A 20,869-nucleotide genomic window follows, 5' to 3' on the forward strand; every position below is an offset into this window, starting at 1 on the left:
CGTTTTTAAAGGATCCATAAAGATCACAATGGAATAGTGAATTTCCCTCAGCAGAACACTTCACAACGCAGTATACCAGTGCCACAAAAGCTCTATTTACAGATACTTCAGATGGCAGTACCACCTGAAGCAACATCTCTCTGGCAGATTTTAATTCCCTTAATTATTACTTATTTATATCCCACTTTTCTGCATTAAAATTGCACTCAAAGTGGCATACAATAAAACCGATGATACATTTCCTCAAATGATCTTGTGCAGCAGTTCATGCAGAGGTTAAAAAGCATGGAAAACAAGGAGGAGCCTGGAAGAATTGAACTGCAAAGGAAAGTTTCCACAGGGAAGATCAATTCTCTTCCAGCACCATCTCCTGACTACTACTACAGTAAAACAGTACCTTCACTAATAATGTATGCAGGTGATCCAGAAGGATACCAAAGCAAATAGTCTCAAAGCCACAGAGAGATCCATGAGGACCAACAGTGCAGGTAAACCACCAAGGGGAAAATGGCAGCCTTTAACCCAAACCTAGGCTTGAAGCTGGCTTGAAATAGATTTACATAAGAAGAGCCCTCATGGATCAAACCAAAAGCCCATCCAGCATCGTGCTCTCACAGTGGCAAGCAAGATTTCTATGGGAAGGGGGCAAGCAGGACATGAATGCACATTAGACAACCCATTTCATAAGTCACTGCCTTTAGCCAATAAGCCACCAGCCATAGGACCACACACACCAGGCAAAAGAAAAACAGGGGTACAATATTCCAGCACAAGGGGACCAAGAGTTTTCAGCAGTGGTCTTACAATTGCTACTTTTAAGGAGGTATGTATTACTCCTTCCCCTCAATTATGCTGCAGTAACCAACTGAATTCTCTCCTCCAGTATACAGCCATGACGGACATTAGCCCCAACTGTTTTGTTCACATACTTAGGTGTCAACAACTGGAACTTTCCTCATACAACAGGACAGACAACACTGCTCAAGACTCAGTATCCAATGTAGCATCTATTTCGGGTTGGAAGTAGGCTGCTTGACCCAAAATTACTCTGGAGAACTGTCATGACGTGCATTTAAAGGCCCCCGTAATCCAAGAGAATGGGGACCAGGTTAAAGCACAGAACCAAAGAATTGCAGAGTTGGAAGGCGTCCTGAGGATCATCTAGTCCAACCCCCTGCGATGCAGGAATCTCAACTAAAGAATGCATGAAGGATGACCATCCAATTTCTGCTTAAAAACTCAGTGGGGATTCACCTGTGGAATGGAGCTACGCTGTGCAGGAAGGATCATTCCCCAAATAATTAGTTCCTAAGGAAGAAAAATAGGCTGCCATTTTATAGAGAGATTTGGAAGACAAAAAAGCATTTGTACAAACTGTTACCAAGATCAATAAAGAAAGGAAACAAGATTGTGCCAATTTAAGCTATATTAGTAAAATGGCAAAGCACCCCATGGCCTTCCTCTGCTACTCCATAATAAAATGTTCAGAACTATAAGAAACACTGCATTCGGCTTCTTTTGCACTTTAGTGAAAGGAAAGGCTAATGAACGATATGGGAAAGCAAAGCACCAATACTCTCACGTTATGTTCCCAGCTTTTTTCTTGACATACTGTGTAATTGTGGGCAAAATAGCTCAACCACCTACATGCCTCAATAATCCCCAAATTAAAGCGATGGAATTAGATTTATCAAAAACGTCTAAGACAAAGCAAAGTATGTGTAATGCGGTAAAGTGAAACTCTGGGGGTGTGGTTCCCTTCAGTGCTACTTTACTTAATGACTATATAAGCAGTAGCTTTGAGGGCATCAGAGAAATTAAATAAAGAGGACTGTGGTGTTACATTTCAGCATACCTGCAGAAAGTGAGTAGCACAGATTTACAGAACAAGGAAAAACTCTGTGAAATGTGAACATCTTGAAATGTGGCTTAGGCCCAGTGTACCTTCAGGAGAGCCTTTGCCCATATGAATTCCAAGATTTTTTATCTTCTGGAAAAAAGAGGCCCTGGGAAAACAAATCAACAGGAGCAGAGGATAAAGGATGTTTAATTCTGTAACATGGAGCCATTCAGTGTAGAATCTCATTCAGTGCTATTTCAGCTAATGAAGAGTACGCTGTGATAATCAATTCACAGAACTTCCCATGAGGCCCAGATAAACTCTCCACTGTTGGATTTCAGGTGGAATGTGAAAACCTTCTTTATTCAGACTAGTACTAATTAGAGCTTCTCAGCAATTTCTATAGTCCAGAGGATAAATTAGATGGAATGCAGAAATTCAGAACCTGGTCTATTGCTACACTACATTGACGTTAACACTATTTCATTCACTGGGTAGATATTTCTTTTTAATCCCTTTAGCCATTTATTTATTCTGCATAAAGAAGCAACCTAAAAGGCATTTTTTACACCGAAGGGCTAAGCCACATATGTGGAAATATTTTATTTCAGAGAGACAAAAGGTGACGACTCTCTTGCTCAGTTTCTGTATGTATTAACTGAAGGATACCAGGTTTACCTAGTTCAGTCAATGGCAGAGCACCTGCCTTGCATGGGGGAAAACTGCCTGAAATCTTGGGAGAGCCACAGCCATTCAATGGAAACTGAACTAATGGACCAATTGTCTGACTCAGCTTCCGAAGCTCTCCTCAACCCAGTTTTTGGGCAGAATGATTGTGTAACTAGTATCCTACTGGAAACAGTTATGGATGCATAGTTCTATGCTTTGTCTCTGACAGAGGAGAGATGAATCTCTGACAGATAAAAGATGCCAGCCCACACAGGCATAAGCAGCACTATGTGGTGTGAATATGGGATTACTGCTGCTTGGCAAGGCCACGTCTCTTCACAAGTTGTACCAGCCAAATAAAAGAGCATTGCAAACCACAGATGACAAATTACACAAGCATGTTTGAGAATCAGAGTCTTGTAATTAAAACCAAGAAGGTTGTGCTAAAATTGGCCCCTCTGCTCTCACTGAATATAGAACAAGTTCTAAATGTTACCTTTAATAAGAACAAAGTGCTCCTCAAGACAGCAATACTTGCCCATTTTAATAAGCAGAATTTTCAGAGTGGGGAGAATAAAACTTGATACTAGCAGGGTATTATAGGAACATGCAGGCAGGCAAAATGGGGCTTCCACAAAGGGGCAGCAGCCAGTGTTAGAAACTCAGATATATAAGCTAAGCGCCAAGTAGCTCCTTAAACCAGGAGTTACAGTTGCAAAAATGGAATGCCTAGACGCCATTTGGGGGCCAGACAGCTTGAACGCAGTTTTCAATATGACTTTTTGGTTCCTGAAATTCATTCTGATTGCACAGATAAAATATAATGGATAGAATTCTACAGGATGTGTTGTTTAGTGTGTGAAAACAGTCACGATCCAAGGATCCCCAGGCATGCACCTCCAGATGGTGGAGACGTCGGGCACCTGGCCATCTTCACTTAGTGGTCACAAGTGGCCAATAGCCAGGAGGAAAATGCACCAGGCAAATTTCAAATGCTGGCAGCAGGACACTTGAGTAAGGAGCCTTGTACACAACCATAACTGGCCACACACTTTTGAAAGCCAGTGAAAAATAAAATGAGGAGGCCTCAGTAGGTGCTAGAGCAGTTTACTGAAACGAACGCAGACATTTGGAATTTGCTGCCAAGGAGTGTGGTGGAGTCTCCTCCTTTGGAGGTCTTTAAGCAGAGGCTTGACAACCATATGTCAGGAGTGCTCTGTTGGTGTTTCCTGCTTGGCAGGGGGTTGGACTCGATGGCCCTTGTGGTCTCTTCCAACTCTATGATTCTATGATTTGTTGAGGCCTTCTCGTCTAGGTTTTTCCCTACAGAGGTTTGGAACCAGAAGTTAGAAATAAAAATGTGTGTTCGTTTATGAACATATGGGTCTTTGAAAGGAAATATTCACAAATCGCACACTGCACCTTTCAACACCACTCCTCCAATGCGTACTTTTTCACTATCATTTCAGAATGCAATTACAAATCAGACTTCTATCCCACCATTCCTTGAATGCACAGAGGGCAACGGACATAGGAGTGCACATGAATGAGAGATTTCAACTCAAGTGGCTGAGATCCAAGCCAGGCACTCTACCCACCACGCTACGTTGCTCTTCTGCATTCCACTTTTCCCAAGCACTTCTAAAACACGTGGACTCTCCTGAAACTGCAGTGAAGGTGAAAGGTGACCTTCAGCCAGCTGATACCGGTGTGTGTTAGCACCAAATAGCTGGAAAGGCGGTTCCAAAGAGCACACGTTTAGCATTTACCTTGAACGTTCTGAGAGTATCATGGCCTATTAAAAATTTATTACCTTGCTGCACAGAAGGCCAAGAGCTCAGCCAATCCCTTTCTCCTTCGCAACTGGGAACATTTTGAGCCAGCATGCATTGTGTACTATAGTTTAACCAAATAGTCTCCTGCCAAGGCTGTCATTAAAGTTAAAACGCTTCTTTCACCTCGTGTTGTGTCAAATATTAACCCTTGAGCAATTCAGCCGAATACAGATTTCAGCCAGCGCAGACAATGTCTGATGGCATACTCATAAATCCTCTATCATAAAGACAGATACCAAGTTAATATTGAACAGGTGTATGTATGTGTAAAAAAAAAAGCTTTATCTAATATCTTTAGTACAGTGAGTAACGTAATGAATGATGAAAATGGAAAGTTTGCGGGGGGTGGGGGACCAAGAGGATTCCAAATGACAGGCACAGTATAAATTCCTGGAAATAAGTGCACAAGTACAAAATAACAACCTTAATACAAAATACAACAACCTTAACAACAAAATAATAACCTTATTTATTCAGATCAACTCATAAAATTAGCCCATTTAAAAGTTACACTATAAATTTCCTTTTTTGCCAAAACATGAAGGGCCATTCTGCATGATTTCTACCACAAGCCCTCTCTCAGTTCAAAAGAACAATGACATTTGTGATCAGTTGTCTTATAAGCGATCAGGAACAAATGATTCATTTCCATTTCAGATATTCAATGTAACCAGCTGCAGTACACAGAACCAGATGTTTCTAACATTTCTGCTACAATGTGGTTGCTTGAACAGGGGCTGCATATGGCAGAGATGCATAAACAGACCAGGGCATAAGTCTTAGTCACACTTGCAGAGCAGTCCTATATTGGATTGGCAGAAAATCTCATGGGTTTCAAATAGAGATGCCTTCCCTATTATCAGCTATCTGATCCTTTCATGTCAAGGACTAAATCTGGAGCCTTCTGTCACTGAGAATGACCTGCCGTCCTGCTACTGGGTTTCCACTAGAATCAATAACCATTATAGCAAGCACAGGGGAAATTAGACCACCAGGAAGTAGGTACTTTACCTTTCTGACTTAAACTGGATTTCCGGTCATTTGCTCCCTTTGGTTCCATTGGTATTATCTTTTCCCTTAGTAAAATGGTGCTATTTATTATTCTGAATGGATTAACAGAGGATTGTCTCATTTAAATTGTAAGCATTTATGAAACAGAACAATGCTGATCGTGTGGCACTACTGTTGCCCATGGAACTGTTTGCACAACAGAACTGTTGCTCATGGAATGTTTTTCCATAAGTGCATCAGCTAACACGATTTAAAAGTAATTCCAGCTACCACAGTATGTTTTCCAATGCTCCAAGGATAGGGAATGTTTACAAATGGGTCCAACTAATATGGTTAGCATGTAATGGGCAGCAGGCAAACACTCACCCTTTAAAAGAAATGGCAGGTTCAGGTTTGTCAGCTAAAGGGCTCCACCTAGTGCTCCACAGAAGTCAGAGTATATCAAGTCTCAGCTAGGAGAAATTGTTTTATTTATTAATTATTGTTAAACTATGGACGGGAACAAATATATGAGAGAAACATAGTACACTTTGGCAAATGACCAAAAAAAAAAAAAATCCCAGGCAAATAACCAATCAAATGTATACTCAAGCAAATTCACACCATTATTTAAACATTTTAAGCACCCTAGCCTCCTACTCTTGCACATGAGGCATGTGAGGCCCTGGCTTATAAAAAAAATGACCAGTGCAGTGCACTGGGCGCATCAGCAGCATGCCCAATTCAAGGTTGATATGGGCATGAGATTTTGTGACTAACTACAAGTTCCCAGAAATCTCTCCACGGTCTATAAATACAAACACTGGGATTGTAGCCACTGTTACTCCTACTCAGAATATAGACCCATCGAAAATACTGTTAATGATTCGCTTAGGTCCATTCATTTCAATGGTTTACTCCAACAATAAATAAGCTAGATACAGCCCTTTATTTCTATCCATACTTCTTTGAAGTCAAACATAATTCTGCTCTTGCTGAACTAGGGGCCGTTCTGGAGGCTGCTTACATCATGAAAATTCTACCTGAGATTTTGAGAACATTAACAAACTCATCAGTTACACTTAAAAGTCATCTTTTAGGAAGAGGGCCAGCTGAGGGGGAAGTGAGCTTGAAGAACAATTACTGCCCACTTTCACATAAATTCATTTTATGCATGATGCAAGTTTAAATCACAGACTCGCAAGCACAGAAGCTGAGCTAAAAATAAAAGCAGACAAAGGGCTAAGGCTAAAGAAAGAAGCTAGCTTTCATCTTGCCAGATGACGATCCTCTAAAACTGATATTTTTATTATACAATACAGTATAATCCTACTTTGGAAATTCACCAAATGTATGAAGTATTTTTTTAGAAATTATTTTCATCACATCTAATCACAGTTATCTACAATTAGATGAAAATGTGATGCTTTTTTTTAGAAGAATAAACAAATAAGTAAATATTGTATTCTAAATCACTCGTTATTCTTTCAACAGACTCACAAGAATTGCAATATATACTCCAATACAATCTCGATAAATTTAATAGGTATTTTTGAGGCCCCAATGGTTCACACACAAACATTTTGTTTCATCTAACCAGTTATATAGGAAAGTGGTTTTGTACCACCTACCTTCCATTTTATAGCACCAATTTTATAGGCCACAATGCATATATACAACAGTACCCTGAAAATTTGCTACCACAACATAATACCCATTCCCTGATCCCCATTTAATATCTGCAGTATTCAAGATAAGGCTGGCCCACCCATGAAGCAAGGTGAGGCAACTACTTCAGGTGGCAGGAGCCATTAGGGCAGAAGATCCCAATGTCGATCTTTCTTCCCCTACACCTTGTTCCTGATGTAGATCTTCCCTCACCCTTCTTCCCTGGAGCCATTTTGGGGTCAGTCTCACGTGCCAAAATGTCTTGGGCTGGCCATGGTTCAGAATACATTGTATATATAATATTTAAAGTAACAGTTTGATATATAACTGGGGTGGATCTGGTCAGCAGAGTGGACCCTAATCTCCCACATCCACCCCTTGGGCCAAGTTTGTCAGGTGGACAGTCATTATCTAATGACACATGACTCATGTTCACCTGCAGCTCATCAGTCATCACTCTGTAGAAGAAATCCCAAATGTGGCTCAGACAGGTAAAGGAATTTATCTACTTAAAATCCTAATTCATGCTACATTAGCAGATAACTTGCTGTTTACACATGAAGTGGTAATGCCTAAAGGATGCACCCTGAATGGCTATAACTGAAAAATAAGAAGAAATCAGCTTGTTGATCCAAAGTACATTACGTTGTTATTATGACGCTCTTAGCCTGCTCCCCTGCTCCCCACTCGTGAACACTTATTTTATTCTCATAATAACACTGCAAGGTACTTATTTATAATTTAAAGTAACCATTTCGCAAACCATCAGGGCACTGTACAACAACATAAAACAATTTTTAAAAGCGATACAGAAAATTTTGAACAGCCACATAGGCCTGCTAGCATAAAAAGTCAAAAGGGAGGATGCCTGTCAAATCTCTACTGGAAACGTCTTCCGTAGGATGGAAATGGTAGTAGGAGAAACCACCCCCACCCCCCTCTGAACTGTTTCAGCAATCAGGCTAGGATATGAATTAGACTGAAAGAAGGCAGCTTTGAGTCAGTCACCCTGAGAACGTTCTGTCTGAAAGGTACAGAATGTCTGCATCCCTGCTATTATGTATCAGATTGTCATGCAAAGTACATCACTGTTCTATGTTTCACTTTTCTTTACAGCAAGGGTTATCTCCTCCACCCTTCATGGACCAACTCTGGCATCTGGGCACCATCACCCACCTGTCTATCATCTGACATCATTATGATGTAGGAGACAACGTCAAAGGTGAGCCACATGATGGAAGAGGTGTTTCTAGGACCAAGGTAAAACTCAAACTCCCTATTGCCAGCAAGATTTATGTTGTTAATGTAATCTTATTATACTTATTGCACTGAAATGGTTTTTTTATGTTGTTACACTTGCTATTATGTTGTTATTTTATTATGCTACTATGGCATTGCTCTTGTGATTGTTGATTTTGAGAAATGTTACTGTTTCCTTTGTTGTAAACTGCTTTGAGCGTGATTTTTTGCATGGAAGAAGCAGCATATAAATAAAATTATGACCGAATGAAAGGGAATCGCAGTATCCACTGACCAGCAGTTACAGCAAGCCCCTTTGAAGTCCATAGGCTGGCATAGTTTAGATCTAATCGTCTGTTGCTGGGGCTTCAAATGTTCTCTCTTGAAGTTTGTCCTCTTCAGTGCTGAAGCACACATGTCCCTTAAGTCTTTTCCCTTTGCCTTTGTTTTATTACATTTGTAATAGTATAGTATCATTCTATCCTTATACAAAAACAGGGAGAGCACAGTGGAAGCAAATCTGCATTCATTCAGTAAATCCCCAAAGACTAATATATACATGGGCTGCTCTCTACTTTGGCCTCCCCTTGCTCAAACTGTTGGCTGTCACATTTCTTCCAAACTGATCATTCTCTCTCTCCAGGTTTTGGAAGAAGGTAACCTATCAGGAAACCACCAGGAGAGCCAGTATAGTGTAATGCAGAGATGAAGAACTTGTGGCCATTCAAACATTGTTGGGCCACACAATTCCCATAACCCCTGACCATGCAGGCTGGGGCTAGTGAGAGTTGGGAGTCCAACACCACATGGAGGACCACAAAATCCTTCCCCCACCCATGGTACAGTGGTTAAACTGTCAGGCTAGGAACAAGAAGGTCCAAGTTCTGAACACTGAAGTTCTAAATACTTGAAGGAGCGTCTCCACCTCCATCGTTCTGCCCGGACACTGAGGTCCAGCACCTAGGGCCTTCTGGCGGTTCCCTCGCTGCGAGAAGCCAAGTTACAGGGAACCAGGCAGAGGGCCTTCTCGGTAGTGGTGCCCGCCCTGTGGAACGCCCTCCCACCAGATGTCAAAGAGGAAAACAACTACCAGACTTTTAGAATACATCTGAAGGCAGCCCTGTTCAGGGAAGCTTTTAATGTTTAATAGGTTATTGTACTTTAATATTCTGTTGAAAGCCGCCCAGAGTGGCTGGGGAAACCCAGCCAGATGGGCGGGGTATAAATAATAAATTATTATTATTATTACTATAACACCACTCAGCCATGGGCTTCCCTGGGTGGCCTTGCACTCAACCCCAGCCTAGCCTACCTCGCAGGGTTGCTGTGAGGATAAAATTAGGGAGAAGAGTAACAGAAGCCACTGCCTTGAGCTCCTCAGAAGAAAGGCAGGAGGTAAATAAATGTAATCAGTGACGTCACAAAACACAACATCCCCCCCCCCAAAAAATATCACCCCCACTGAGGAGCTATTAAGCGCCATTTCTTCGCTAACATACCATCCTTCAATGGGAGTCACTGCAGAAGCATTATATACACACACACACGGCGACTAGCTAATGCATCATTCCAACCCCACACCCACACCCACTCACCATGGTACAGTCCTCGCCTGCCCTTCACGCTCCTCTGCCTCCGCCCAAGCAACACTAGCTCCCTCCAACAACAAAACGGTCCAGCTCTGCCCGCCCGCCAACCAAAACCGCTTCTTAGCAACCGAAGCCACGCCTCCCTCCCGGCGCGCGCATAGGACGCGGTGGCGGAAAATAAACTTCCGTTGAAAGCGGAAAACCGCCATCGGCGGTGACTCACGATTGGCTCAGAGTAAGCGCCGCTCTAGACCTTGACGGTAGATAGAGCCAGGCTATTACTCCCCATTGCGAGGAAGCATACGGAGCGCAACATAAGCGGACGTCATCGCTGTGATGTTGCACGGAAGCGTAGAGATAGGAAATGGCAGAGTATACAAATGCGCACTTCTCTCGCGGTCATGCCTCAGAAATTCTTTTGGAAGCTCACCTTCCTATACCAAGTGACGGCTGCCCATGGGGGGAGGGGCGTAGAGAAATGTGGAATAGAATCATATAGCTGGAAGGGATCCTTAGGGTCATCTAGTTCAACCCTCTGCAATGCAGGCATCTCAACATGCGGTGCCCTATACAATTTGAAACCATACCGGACACTGCTTAGCTTTGCAAATGGAATTAAAGTTTTATTGTTGCCTTTCTGCCAAGGAAATAAGTATTGTATTGTATTGTATTGTATTGTATTGTATTGCATTGTATTGTATTGTATTGTATTGTATTGTATTGTATTGTATGGATTGGCAGGGGAAAGAGATGTCACTCAAATCAATGGTACACTAAAACCCGGGGCTTCCCAACTGGTTTTGTTAGGGCGGCTCTAGCGACGTGGGAAGGCCGGGAAGTTCGAAAGCAATCCGGAAGTTAACCTCTGTGCGCCAGTCCGTTAGATATGCCTCTATACGCGGAAGTCGATGGAGCGGAAGTTGATTAGAGAAGGCGGACGAGTGAGAGCGATGGCGAGGGAGTGAGAGGGGCGACAAGGGAAACTACTCGCAAGTAATCCGGGCCGCTGGTAAGTCGAGGGAGTGTTGTGCGGTGCGGGGGCGGCCTGGGCGGCGGCGGGTGGAAGGAAACTGCCTTTTCACGCGTTGTTGAATTCCCTCGTAGCGAAGCAACCTGCTGCTCATAGCTGTCAACTTTCAGATTTGAAAATAAGGGATCAGCAGCCTCACCTGTCCCGGGGACAGTCTACGGGATATCTAACAATCCGGGATAGCGGGAAACGACGCTGGAATAAGAGAATTTCCCGCAGAAAAAGGGAAGGTTGACAGCTATGCTGCTGCTGCATTTCCCAAACTGCCCTTCCTGGGAAGTAGATCCCATCGAAAGTGTACTGCGCGGTAGCCAGAATCGTTTTTTTCTCATTCGGGCGTAGTACTGTGCCAGTGTGTATATTGCATAGCAGATGTTGGCAGAAGGTGGATCGGGATCTACCGAGAGGCTTCTGGGTGGGCTTGTTTTTTGTTCTTTTTTTGTTTGTTTTTTGTTTCATAAAATTTATGCACCTCTTGACTGTAAACCGGGGGCGGGGGAATCAAAGCTATTTGCAAAAGATTAAATCAAGGGGGGGAATACCCTACTTTAAAAACATGCAAAAGTTAAAATACTCAGATAGATTAAAATTACCTCAGCTTTCCAAACATCTGGGTAGGCTTGTCTAAACAGGAATGTTTTTAGCAGGCGTGGAAAAGATGGGTGAGGATTTCTGACTCCCAGCTGTTTTAACAATGACAACCAAATGCCAAATTATGCTGCTGAAGTGGGGACTGGGAGAGACTTAAGAGCAGAGATCAGTGTGTGAGGACTGTGAGCTCACTTCAGTTCTAGTGCTCAAAACAAATTCACAGCGTGAGAATTTTTAATTTTGAAACGCATGTCGTTTTCACCTGGCTCAAGCTGGTGGAAGGTTTTTAGTAAAAGTGGATCTGCAGGACTGACATCTGTCCTACCCAGTGAATTCAAATGGGACTAATTCACAAGTAAATGTGCATAGGAGTGTAGGCTTCCAGTGAGATGAGGCTGAAGGGATTTAAGATACAAAGTGAAAATCTGACACATGCTGAATTTGTGGTAGGCACACGGCCTGTGGAAGAAGCATCACCCTATTGCCTCTTTGCAGGTAAAGAATTTTATCTCTAGTATAGGACACTACAACTTAGTTTCTGAGTTTCCAGTGCATAATTTCTGCCTCTTTGGGTTTGTCAGTTATTAAGAATGCCAAAACTGTAAGACTCTAGACAACAGCTTCAAGGGCCAGTTTCTGATGGGTGAAAAGACCTGTCATGAGCCAGGATGGTGAAGAGAAGTAACTTGACTAGCCTGATTCTGAACATGTTTGTTCACATTAAACCCCCTCAGTTCAGTGAAAGTTGCTGCCAAAGTATGATTAGCGTTGCAGCCTTAGTCAACTTCCTGTTTCAAAATAATAGTCTCACTGTGTCTTAAGTTTTTGTGTCTTCCCTTCTGTGGTGTTGGGCCAACCCAGAGCTGGTGCAGTGTTTGAAAGTAACCTCTTTGCCTCTCCTGTACGTTTTGCCCAACTGTATGGGTAGTTTACCTTTTGCGGCTATGCAGGCCCTGGCAGAAACCCTGGAGATCCACAGCCAGTCACGGACAATATTGAGCTGCATGCTGGGCACAGAGGTGGCATTGATTCTATTCCTTCCCTGCTCCCAAACTTTTTTTAAAAAAACTTTGCTTACAGGGTGGTTCTCCTTCTGAAGTTGACCTAAATATGCATCTATATGTATAAATTAACATATTAACTTGTATGCATCCTGTATCCTTTTAAATGTGTTTTTCTTGTTTTTATTATGTGTTTTGTGTTTTTATCTTTTTTATACTGTGAACCACCCTGAGATCTATGGATGAAACACAATATTTTTAAAAAATAATAATAAAATTGTGTCATAAGCCTGGTCCCCAAGCCTTTGAAAAACCTAGCACCACCTCTGGCTATAAGGACCAATAATCTAATTTGGTACAAGGCAGTGGTTTCTAAGCTTCCCACACACAGGCCACTTGAAAATTGTTGAATGTTTTGGTAGTCCAGTTAATTGCTTTTCTGCTCTTTACAGCAACTGCAATGCACTGTTGCTTTTTCATGTTTCTAATGCCCCCCGCTCATCACTTCTGGTCTGTCTCACTCACCAAGCGAACTGTTAGGTACTTAGAATAACAGCAGCCACTCTGCCCACCATTCACAGCCACAGAGCTTGGTTGTGGCCAAGCAATTCGTAAGGATCCTGAATTAACACAGCTAGGATGTACATTTGCACCCTCATCGGTTACGTGTGCAGGAAGTTTCTAAACAGTGCTTGCCTTTTTGGATTGGAGCAATGCGGCTTGATAAAGGATGCACTACTGGTTTTCTCAGAATATTTCTCAGAAGAATTAGCAGCTAAAATATGCAACTGAGATTTTATGCATTTTTCTTTTTCCTCCGCTTAGTGTTTATCTGCTGTGTGTGAAGCTCCATCAACAAGATGACAACACTACAGAATACAGTAAACAGTAAGTGTTCATCCTTTTTAAAAACAAATGTGTTAAACTATGCATTCTTCACTTATTTGTAAAGGAAAGACTTTGGTAAAACTATCTGTTTAGACCAAGAAGTAGGCTAAATGTATGGTAATTGCAAGGTCTAATCATTTAGGGTTTTTACTTAATATTTTTTATTGCCAAGTAGATCAAATATACAAAACCTTTCTCAACAGATATTCCGACATTAAATCAATAAAAATAAATCTGCTATATTGTATCACGCTATCTGAGTGGTAATCTGCTTCAAACTATCATTTTTGGGGGTGGTACTAAGTGTGTAAATATGGCCACTGTTAAAATCAACTAGCAAACAATTTCTTAAATTGGTCTTATGTCTAGTTATACAATTTTCTTTTTAAAAACTTGGCTAACAGTGCCACATGCAATGGAGGGGATGCAATGAAGAAACAGAAGCTTTTGGACAAAACCCAATGACAAGTACTTATCTCACGGAAATATCTATTTTTGCATTAACTTTTCTGCTTTCTTTCTCCAAGCTTCAGCTGAATATGCCACCTCACCTATCCGTGGACCTGGTGATGGCATGGAAATGGAGCAACCACCCAAATCTGTTGAAGTAATCCAGTCCTCAGCCAGTCATGCCCATCGAAGCCCACACAAGAAAGCTCTTCCTTCACTAAGTCCTGGAGTTCTTCAACTAGGGAAGATAAAAGGTGATACGGCCGTGGAGATCGAAGCTGTGCGAATCCTGGTTCCCAAAGCTGCTATAAACCATGTAGTTCCTACCAAAAATGCAAAGATGCCCAAGTCTTCAGGACACCAAAGAGAAACCCTCACTCTGTTAGATGAAATTCCGGGTTCTAAAAAAGAGCTTAGAAGTGAAATAGCAAAGCTCAAGAACTCTGAAAGAAGATTGCTACAGGATAAGGAAGGCCTTTCCAATCAGCTCCATGTGCAAACAGAGGTGAGGGACCAAGAAGTGGATTTAATCTATTATACTTTTTTTCCTTTTAAAAGCTGCCCTGTACCGGGGCTCCCAGTAGGGAACTGCAATATAACAATTATTCATATTGCATTCTGGGCGATTCCCTCACTACAAGAAGCGAAGTTACAGGGAACCAGGCAGAGGGCCTTCTTGGTAGTGGCGTCTGCCCGGTGGAACGCCCTCCTATCAGATGTCAAAGAAATAAACAACTATCTGATGTTTAGAAGACATCTGAAGGCAGCCCTGTTTAGGGACGTTTTTAATGACTGTTGTTTTAATGTATTTTTAATCTTTTGTTGGAAGCCGCCCAGGGTGGCTGGGGAAACCCAGCCAGATGGGCAGGGAATAAATAATAAATTAGTAGTAGTAGTAGTAGTAGTAGTAGTAGTAGTAATATCAGCCATGAAAATGACAAAAAGGTTTTGCCTTGAAAACAGTGGTCACGTGGTTCATGGGAAGATACAGGAAACCCCATTCAACAATATGTTCCCTGTTTCTTCCACCCTAAATAGCACACTCTTATGGAAGCTTCCTCAGAAGTAAGTTCACTTGTGTCCAATGGGATGTCCTTCCTAGTGTGTTTAGAGTTAGGCACAAGACATGAGTGTTTATTATAAGACGGTGGCTGATCAAGAGGTGAAATTGATGGTATCAGTGTCTTGTTTAAGAGATTCATAGTTTAAGCCCCAGCCCATAGGAAAGCAGTAGTTGTCTGCCAGCTCTGTGTCTGTTGGAATGCCAGTAAATGTATATGGGTTGGTTCAATAGTTAGGAGTGTTCGTTTTGCGGAGTTCCTATGCAGGTAAGGGTTCTTAGACAGTGTATAAGCTCACAACCACATATAAATTAGTCCTGAATGTATCATTGGGATTATTGTGGCTGTGCTGACCATAAAGAAAAGGCGATAAAGTAGATGGGATATCAGTTAAGAACAGAAGAGGGATCTGCTGAATCAGGCAGTGGCCTGTCTAGTCTTGCATCCTGTTCTCACAGTAGCCAACCAGATGCCTATGATGGGAAGCCTGCAAGCAATTTTAATGGACAAGTTTCTATCACATTAATTTTGGATGGTGGTGTTGAATTAATGCACATCAAATGAAATACTAAATTGAGGGAAAGGTATTGTTTTACCTTCTTTCAGCAGTTAGTAACATTTGTTCATCCTCACTGTTCTGCTCATGGATGTTAAGGGCCAATTGGGCTATATACGGTAGTTGTCTACTAAGTCTTTCCTTTCCTTCTACCTGCTATGAAAAAATGTCAGGGGTGCAGCTTTCAGATGGTTCACACACTCATTGTTTAAGACCAAACTAGATGTGATATAATATGAGGATTGCCCCTTTTTTTAAAAAAAGTTAACAGCACCCATGTGGAGACATAAGCAGATCCTACCCACCCCAAGCAGCTATTTGTCCCACAGGGGAAAACATACAGAGACCATATGAGTAGCTAGCACATTTGAATACCTGAATTATTCCACATGATTGTGATCTTTTGGTGCTATGGAGACATGCAACTTTCATAGTTTCCAATGCTTTCTGGAGGCAGGGATGTTACAGAGATCAATATGATCAGCTAATTGGGTATGACATTGTAGAAGCAATTCATGGAAGTGGCAACATGAAAGCTATTGGTCTCAACATGTTAAAGCTGCAAACTAGCCTCTGAGATGTATACAGTCATACCTTGTGTTGCGTTGGGTTCATGTTGCGTCTTTTGTGCTTGTGAATGCGGCAAACCCGGAAGTGTATACTTCTGGGTTTTGCTGCGCACGCACGTGCAGAAGTGTTTTGCGGACTTCGCACATGCGCTGTATTGCGCTCCACACTTGTGCAGAAGCGCCACTCTAGTTGCGGACTTTTCGGGGTGCGAACGGCACCCCGGAACAGATCATGTCCACAATTAGAGGTACCACTGTATATCTTTATCTTTTAGCAAATTGCGCCTTAGTATTTGTTACTTTAAGCAGCTACAGTTGTATCAAATATCTTAGCATACAGTATTAGTGTGCTTATAGTTTGGGTATCCAGGCAACTTCTTTAAGGATACACACCTGTCTCTTAGTGATCTGTCCTATATATATATTTACTATGAAAATCTGCTAAGCTTGGAAGGGGAGCCTTCTAGCATCTTGTACTTGATAGCTTCAATATTAACCAGCGGTAGCTTGATCATATTCCTTGTTGACACATGATGAATGGTTAAATAATTGTCTCGTCTTAGGTCAATCGGGAGTTGAAGAAGTTACTTGTTGCTTCTGTGGGGGATGACCTGCAGTATCACTTTGAACGCATGGCACGTGAAAAAAATCAACTGATCCTTGAAAATGAGGCCCTAGGGCGAAATGTTTCACAATTATCTGAGCAATTAGAGCGGATGTCTATACAGTGTGATGTTTGGAGGAGCAAATTCCTAGCAAGCAGGTATTGTGCCTAAATGCAACTTTATAAAGGCTGTCTTGATACATTAGCTGTGGGGAACCTTTGGCCCTCCAGATGTTGCTGAACTACAACTGGTAATCTGCACCTTGAGCGGAAGTTCTTGAGTTGAACATAAATCCATTCTAGGCCCCTAGAGGACATGCAAGGATCCCATGTGTGGGATACAGGAAAGCTATTTGTGGGGGGTTGATGGCTGTTTAAGATTAAGATAGATCCTTGGGTGCTAAGAGCCAAAAGACAGTTGAGGGTAAGGAAAGCCTTGTCAAACTTCTCGTGTCTTATTCACAACAACCTAGACCTGAGCAGTGGCATAGCAGTGCAGTTGGAGATGCCACTGATGAGGTGGAAGAAGGCTGGAAGTGCTGGGCTTTCTGAGGACTGCTGCTCCTGTGCTGCATATAACTTTGAATAGTATAACTGGGGGCCTCGTAGACTTAGCCCATCTTGCTGACCCCGAGCTGCTTCCCTCTTAGGCTTGCTTATGAGATTGAATAGAGAGTACAGTCAGTTTCTATGCAGCAGATCCACAATTCCTCTTTCCTTGAAGGCCAAGTATCAGCCTTCCACTCCCAGATGTGTCTTGCTTTACACTTCTAAATACCGTAAAAAGATACACAAGCCTAACAGTGTTGTTCAGTTAGCTCTTGATCAGTAGCACCACCACAGCCCCAAAGATAAAAAGCAGTTAAGAAGTTTGGTTCCCAAAGAAGTAGCCAGCCAGAATTACCCCTCCTCCTTGCTGCTGTTTTGCACCTTGCTGGATAGGAAGGTAAATAAGGTGCACTGAATAAGGTGTTCCGGTGTCAGTGCAGCAAATTTACGTTCTCAGGGTGACTGACTCAAAGCTGCCTTCTTTCAGTCTAATTCATATCCCATATCACTGAAACAGTCCAGAGGGGAGTGGGTGGTGGTTTATCCAGTTACCATTTCCATCCTACGGAAGACGTTTCCAGCAGAGATTTGACAGGCATCCTCCCTTTTGACTTTTTATGCTAGCAGGCCTATGTGGCTGTTCAAAATTTTCTGTATCGCTTTTAAAAATTGTTTTATGTTGTTGTACAGTGCCCTGATGGTTTGCGAAATGGTTACTTTAAATTATAAATACCTTGCAGTGTTATTATGAGAATAAAGTAAGTGTTCCCGAGTGGGGAGCAGGCTAAGAGCGTCATAATAACAACGTAATGTACTTCGGATCAACAAGCTGATTTCTTCTTATTTTTCAGTTATAGCCATTCAGGGTGCATCCTGTAGGCATTACCACTTCATGTGTAAACAGCAAGTTATCTGATAATGTAGCATGAATTAGGATTTTAAGTAGATAAATTCCTTTACCTGTCTGAGACACATTTGGGATTTCTTCTACAGAGTGATGACTGATGAGCTGACTAATTCCAGAGCAGTTCTCCAGCGTCAAACCAGGGATGCACAGAGTGCAATTCAGGATCTGTTAAGTGAACGTGACCAGTTTCGCCAAGAAATGATTGCTGCACAGAAGTATGAACATTTGGTTTTCCCCAACTTCTAACAGCTCCTTCCCCATTTGTACCTGTGGGTCATTCATATCCATATTTGTGGGTTGGGGTAGGGAACAGCATTCTTACGTCTCCTTAACAATTAACAGATTTATCGTTGCATACCATTTCATGGCTTGGGATTCTTCTAACACACAGTCATAGCCTCCGCTTCAGGAAGGGACTCTGGAGGTGCTCAAGGTCTCCCCAGTCCTTCCTGCAAGATTTCCAATCAGAAACTTTGTCCAGAAACTGTACGATGTTCCTTTTAGCATCAAGATTGTATCTGGTAATTTCTGCAGTTGAATGCTGTCTCCCACCTTCCTTCCTTACCCTGCTAAATCTTTTCACAGCGGTCTAGAATGTTAAGTCACCAAAATAAACTATTATCTTTATTTTCTATACAGATTGCTGGAGGAGCTGCTGGTTTCTCTGCAATGGGGAAGGCAGCAAACTTATTATCCTAGCGCACAGCCTCATAGTACAGCAGAATTAGCAGCTGTCAACCACAAGCTAGCTAGAGCAGTGACCTCACACCTGCTTGGAAACACTGACAGCACTAACAGTCCCAAAAAGGGCTCTTCGCTGACAGAACTCTGCAACACACCTGCTGAGAAAATGGCTGAAATGGTAAAAACCCTTTCATTTTGGCCTCACAATTTACCTTTTTTAAAAAATATATATTTTTATTAAAGATTTCTCAATTTACTCTTTTGAGCATTAAGATGTTTCAATGTCATCTTCTGAAAACACAAAGCATTATCTTCTGGTGCTACATTATTGAGCCTTTAACCCTATCCCAACAGGTCTATCATACTCTGAATACAAAATTGTATAGTCACAAACTAAAGAAATCCCAGCTTACATGGGCTGTCCATTCAGTGAAAGATGGGGACAGTTGCCCTGGCCCTAAACAGCTTGAACTGTGCAGTATATTAGAATGCAGGACTTCTACCCATGCAGAAGAAACTGCATCTAAAGACATTGGGGCAGGTGGAGCAGTTCTGCCACCAGTCATGATTCCTGATCGCTGGAGTTTCCATACCTGTTGCTCAACATACAGCAGTTCTCCCCCAGCCCAGAACAGTGTTGGAGATAAAAACATTGCCCCATCCTACCTTTACTGTTGTTAATGAAGTGGATAAGGGTTTGCTTAATAGCAAGGAGTTCAGAAGCTCATCATGTAAAATGCACTGCTCCAAGACTTTCACCATAACGTAATGATTATTTTCTTGCAGGTTCTGAGAATGCTGGATCCCGGCACTTGTACAGAAGCATCTCCAGAACTTCCTTTTTCTGAGCCTTCACCATCCTCTTTCCTTTCCCCAAGGAAGAATATTGGACGGTTTCACCCATATACTAGATATGAGAACATAACTTTCAACTGCTGCAATCACTGCCAGGGAGAATTGATAGCGCTTTAAAAAAAAAAGACACTATGCCTAATAGCCAGAGATGTTGTCTCTGAATATGCTAACTTTCTTAGTGATCAGTATTCACTTTTCTATGCTTTTTTTCAGATAGGGTGGGCTTGTGCTAGAAATATACTTGTCACACAGCTTTCAGACCTCTAAGAGTTCTTTTATCAAACTTTTTTTTATCAGGCTGGGATCATAATGCAATAAGAGCAACACAAGTTGTTCTCCAAGGCAAATAAGAAAATGTTAGAACAGTGTGTGCATAGGCCCTTAAATAGAATTGACATGCAAACTTTTTTTCAAGAGAAGGCTGAAGGGGAGTATTATAGAAACCCTACCAGCATCAAGCATTTGGATTTTATTTCTGTGAAGAAGTTCAGATAACTAGTTTAAGTATTTATTTTAATTTAGAATGATAGTGAGTGCTGTGCTTCAGTATCTTTTAGAACCTGTTTCTAGTGCTATTATAGCAATTGTTACATAGCAGGTGAAAATGTGAGAGCTCAGCATTCTTACTATGATAGAAACTGATCTTGAATGAATTTGGTTATTGATTGAGGCAAAATGAATTCTGGCATGCACAAAAATTGAAGCCAAAGAGTAGCAACAAGCTTCTAGGTCAAACTATTGGAGGTGATTCTCAGTGGATTGTGTATCTCTACTGAACCAGCTTTTACAGCCTATAAGTATTCCTGGTGGACCTTATATAAGGACATATTTCATTGGTGCTATTAAACGTGACAGAACTGCTCTTCTACCTGTACTTTTAGGGAAATAAGCCTTGAGGATTCCTTTCTCATCTTTTAATTTGGAAATAGGTAAAAAGGGTCTACTGCTATATATAAAGGAAGAGGCTTTTCCTTTCATTTCTGGGACAATCACATTTCTAACGTTTTCATATTACACTGAAATACTAAGCAGATGTACCTGCTCTGTGTCTGCATGCAACAACCTATGTTCGGTTAATGGAATGTATGGATTGAGACATGCCGCAGTTTTGGCCTACTCTGATTTTGACAATTTTACAATAAATGTTAGCTGCATATTTTGCAGGGGGAATTTTCTACCTCTTCCAAAGCTGGTATATGTGAACAACCTTTGCTAAGTAACTTGACAATTAAAATTAATAATGCATGATTATGTGTGCTGTTTTTGCAATAGCAAACAAATGTTTATCTTCAAA

At 41.8% G+C, this 20,869-nt stretch overlaps 2 protein-coding genes across 4 annotated transcripts in view; one reads left to right on the forward strand and one right to left on the reverse strand.

Annotated features, from left to right (window-relative positions):
* NME7 (NME/NM23 family member 7) overlaps window positions 1-10,000 on the reverse strand; it is a 66,542-nt gene extending 56,542 nt beyond the window's left edge. Inside the window, exons 1-2 of one of the 2 annotated variants that reach the window (XM_083611682.1) lie at window positions 9,837-9,958; window positions 5,722-5,807 (exon numbers count right to left, since the gene is read on the reverse strand). Coding sequence is in view for 1 of the 2 variants with exons in the window: in XM_083611681.1 (XP_083467807.1) it covers window positions 9,837-9,839 (3 nt within the window). In the remaining variant the exon portion in view is untranslated. Of the gene's footprint in view, window positions 1-5,721; window positions 5,808-9,836 lie in introns of both variants that reach the window. The other variant, XM_083611681.1, reaches the window with a different exon arrangement.
* Window positions 10,001-10,051: 51 nt separating this feature from the next.
* Window positions 10,052-20,823, forward strand: BLZF1 (basic leucine zipper nuclear factor 1). 2 transcript variants are annotated; one of them, XM_083611671.1, is made up of 8 exons: window positions 10,052-10,202; window positions 10,638-10,839; window positions 13,278-13,340; window positions 13,868-14,295; window positions 16,540-16,739; window positions 18,123-18,251; window positions 18,676-18,898; window positions 19,507-20,823. In XM_083611671.1, the coding sequence occupies exons 3-8, from the start codon at window positions 13,313-13,315 to the stop codon at window positions 19,690-19,692; spliced, it is 1,194 nt and encodes a 397-aa protein (XP_083467797.1). In that variant the 5' UTR covers window positions 10,052-10,202; window positions 10,638-10,839; window positions 13,278-13,312; the 3' UTR covers window positions 19,693-20,823. The 2 variants fall into 2 exon arrangements, with proteins under 2 accessions (XP_083467797.1, XP_083467798.1); XM_083611672.1 differs by lacking the exon at window positions 10,052-10,202 and having other exon boundaries at window positions 10,584-10,839.
* Window positions 20,824-20,869: the final 46 nt, after the last annotated feature.

Source organism: Podarcis filfolensis (genome assembly GCF_964270895.1).
Source record: "Podarcis filfolensis genome assembly, chromosome: 4".
In the NCBI taxonomy this organism is placed as follows: Eukaryota; Metazoa; Chordata; class Lepidosauria; order Squamata; family Lacertidae; genus Podarcis; species Podarcis filfolensis.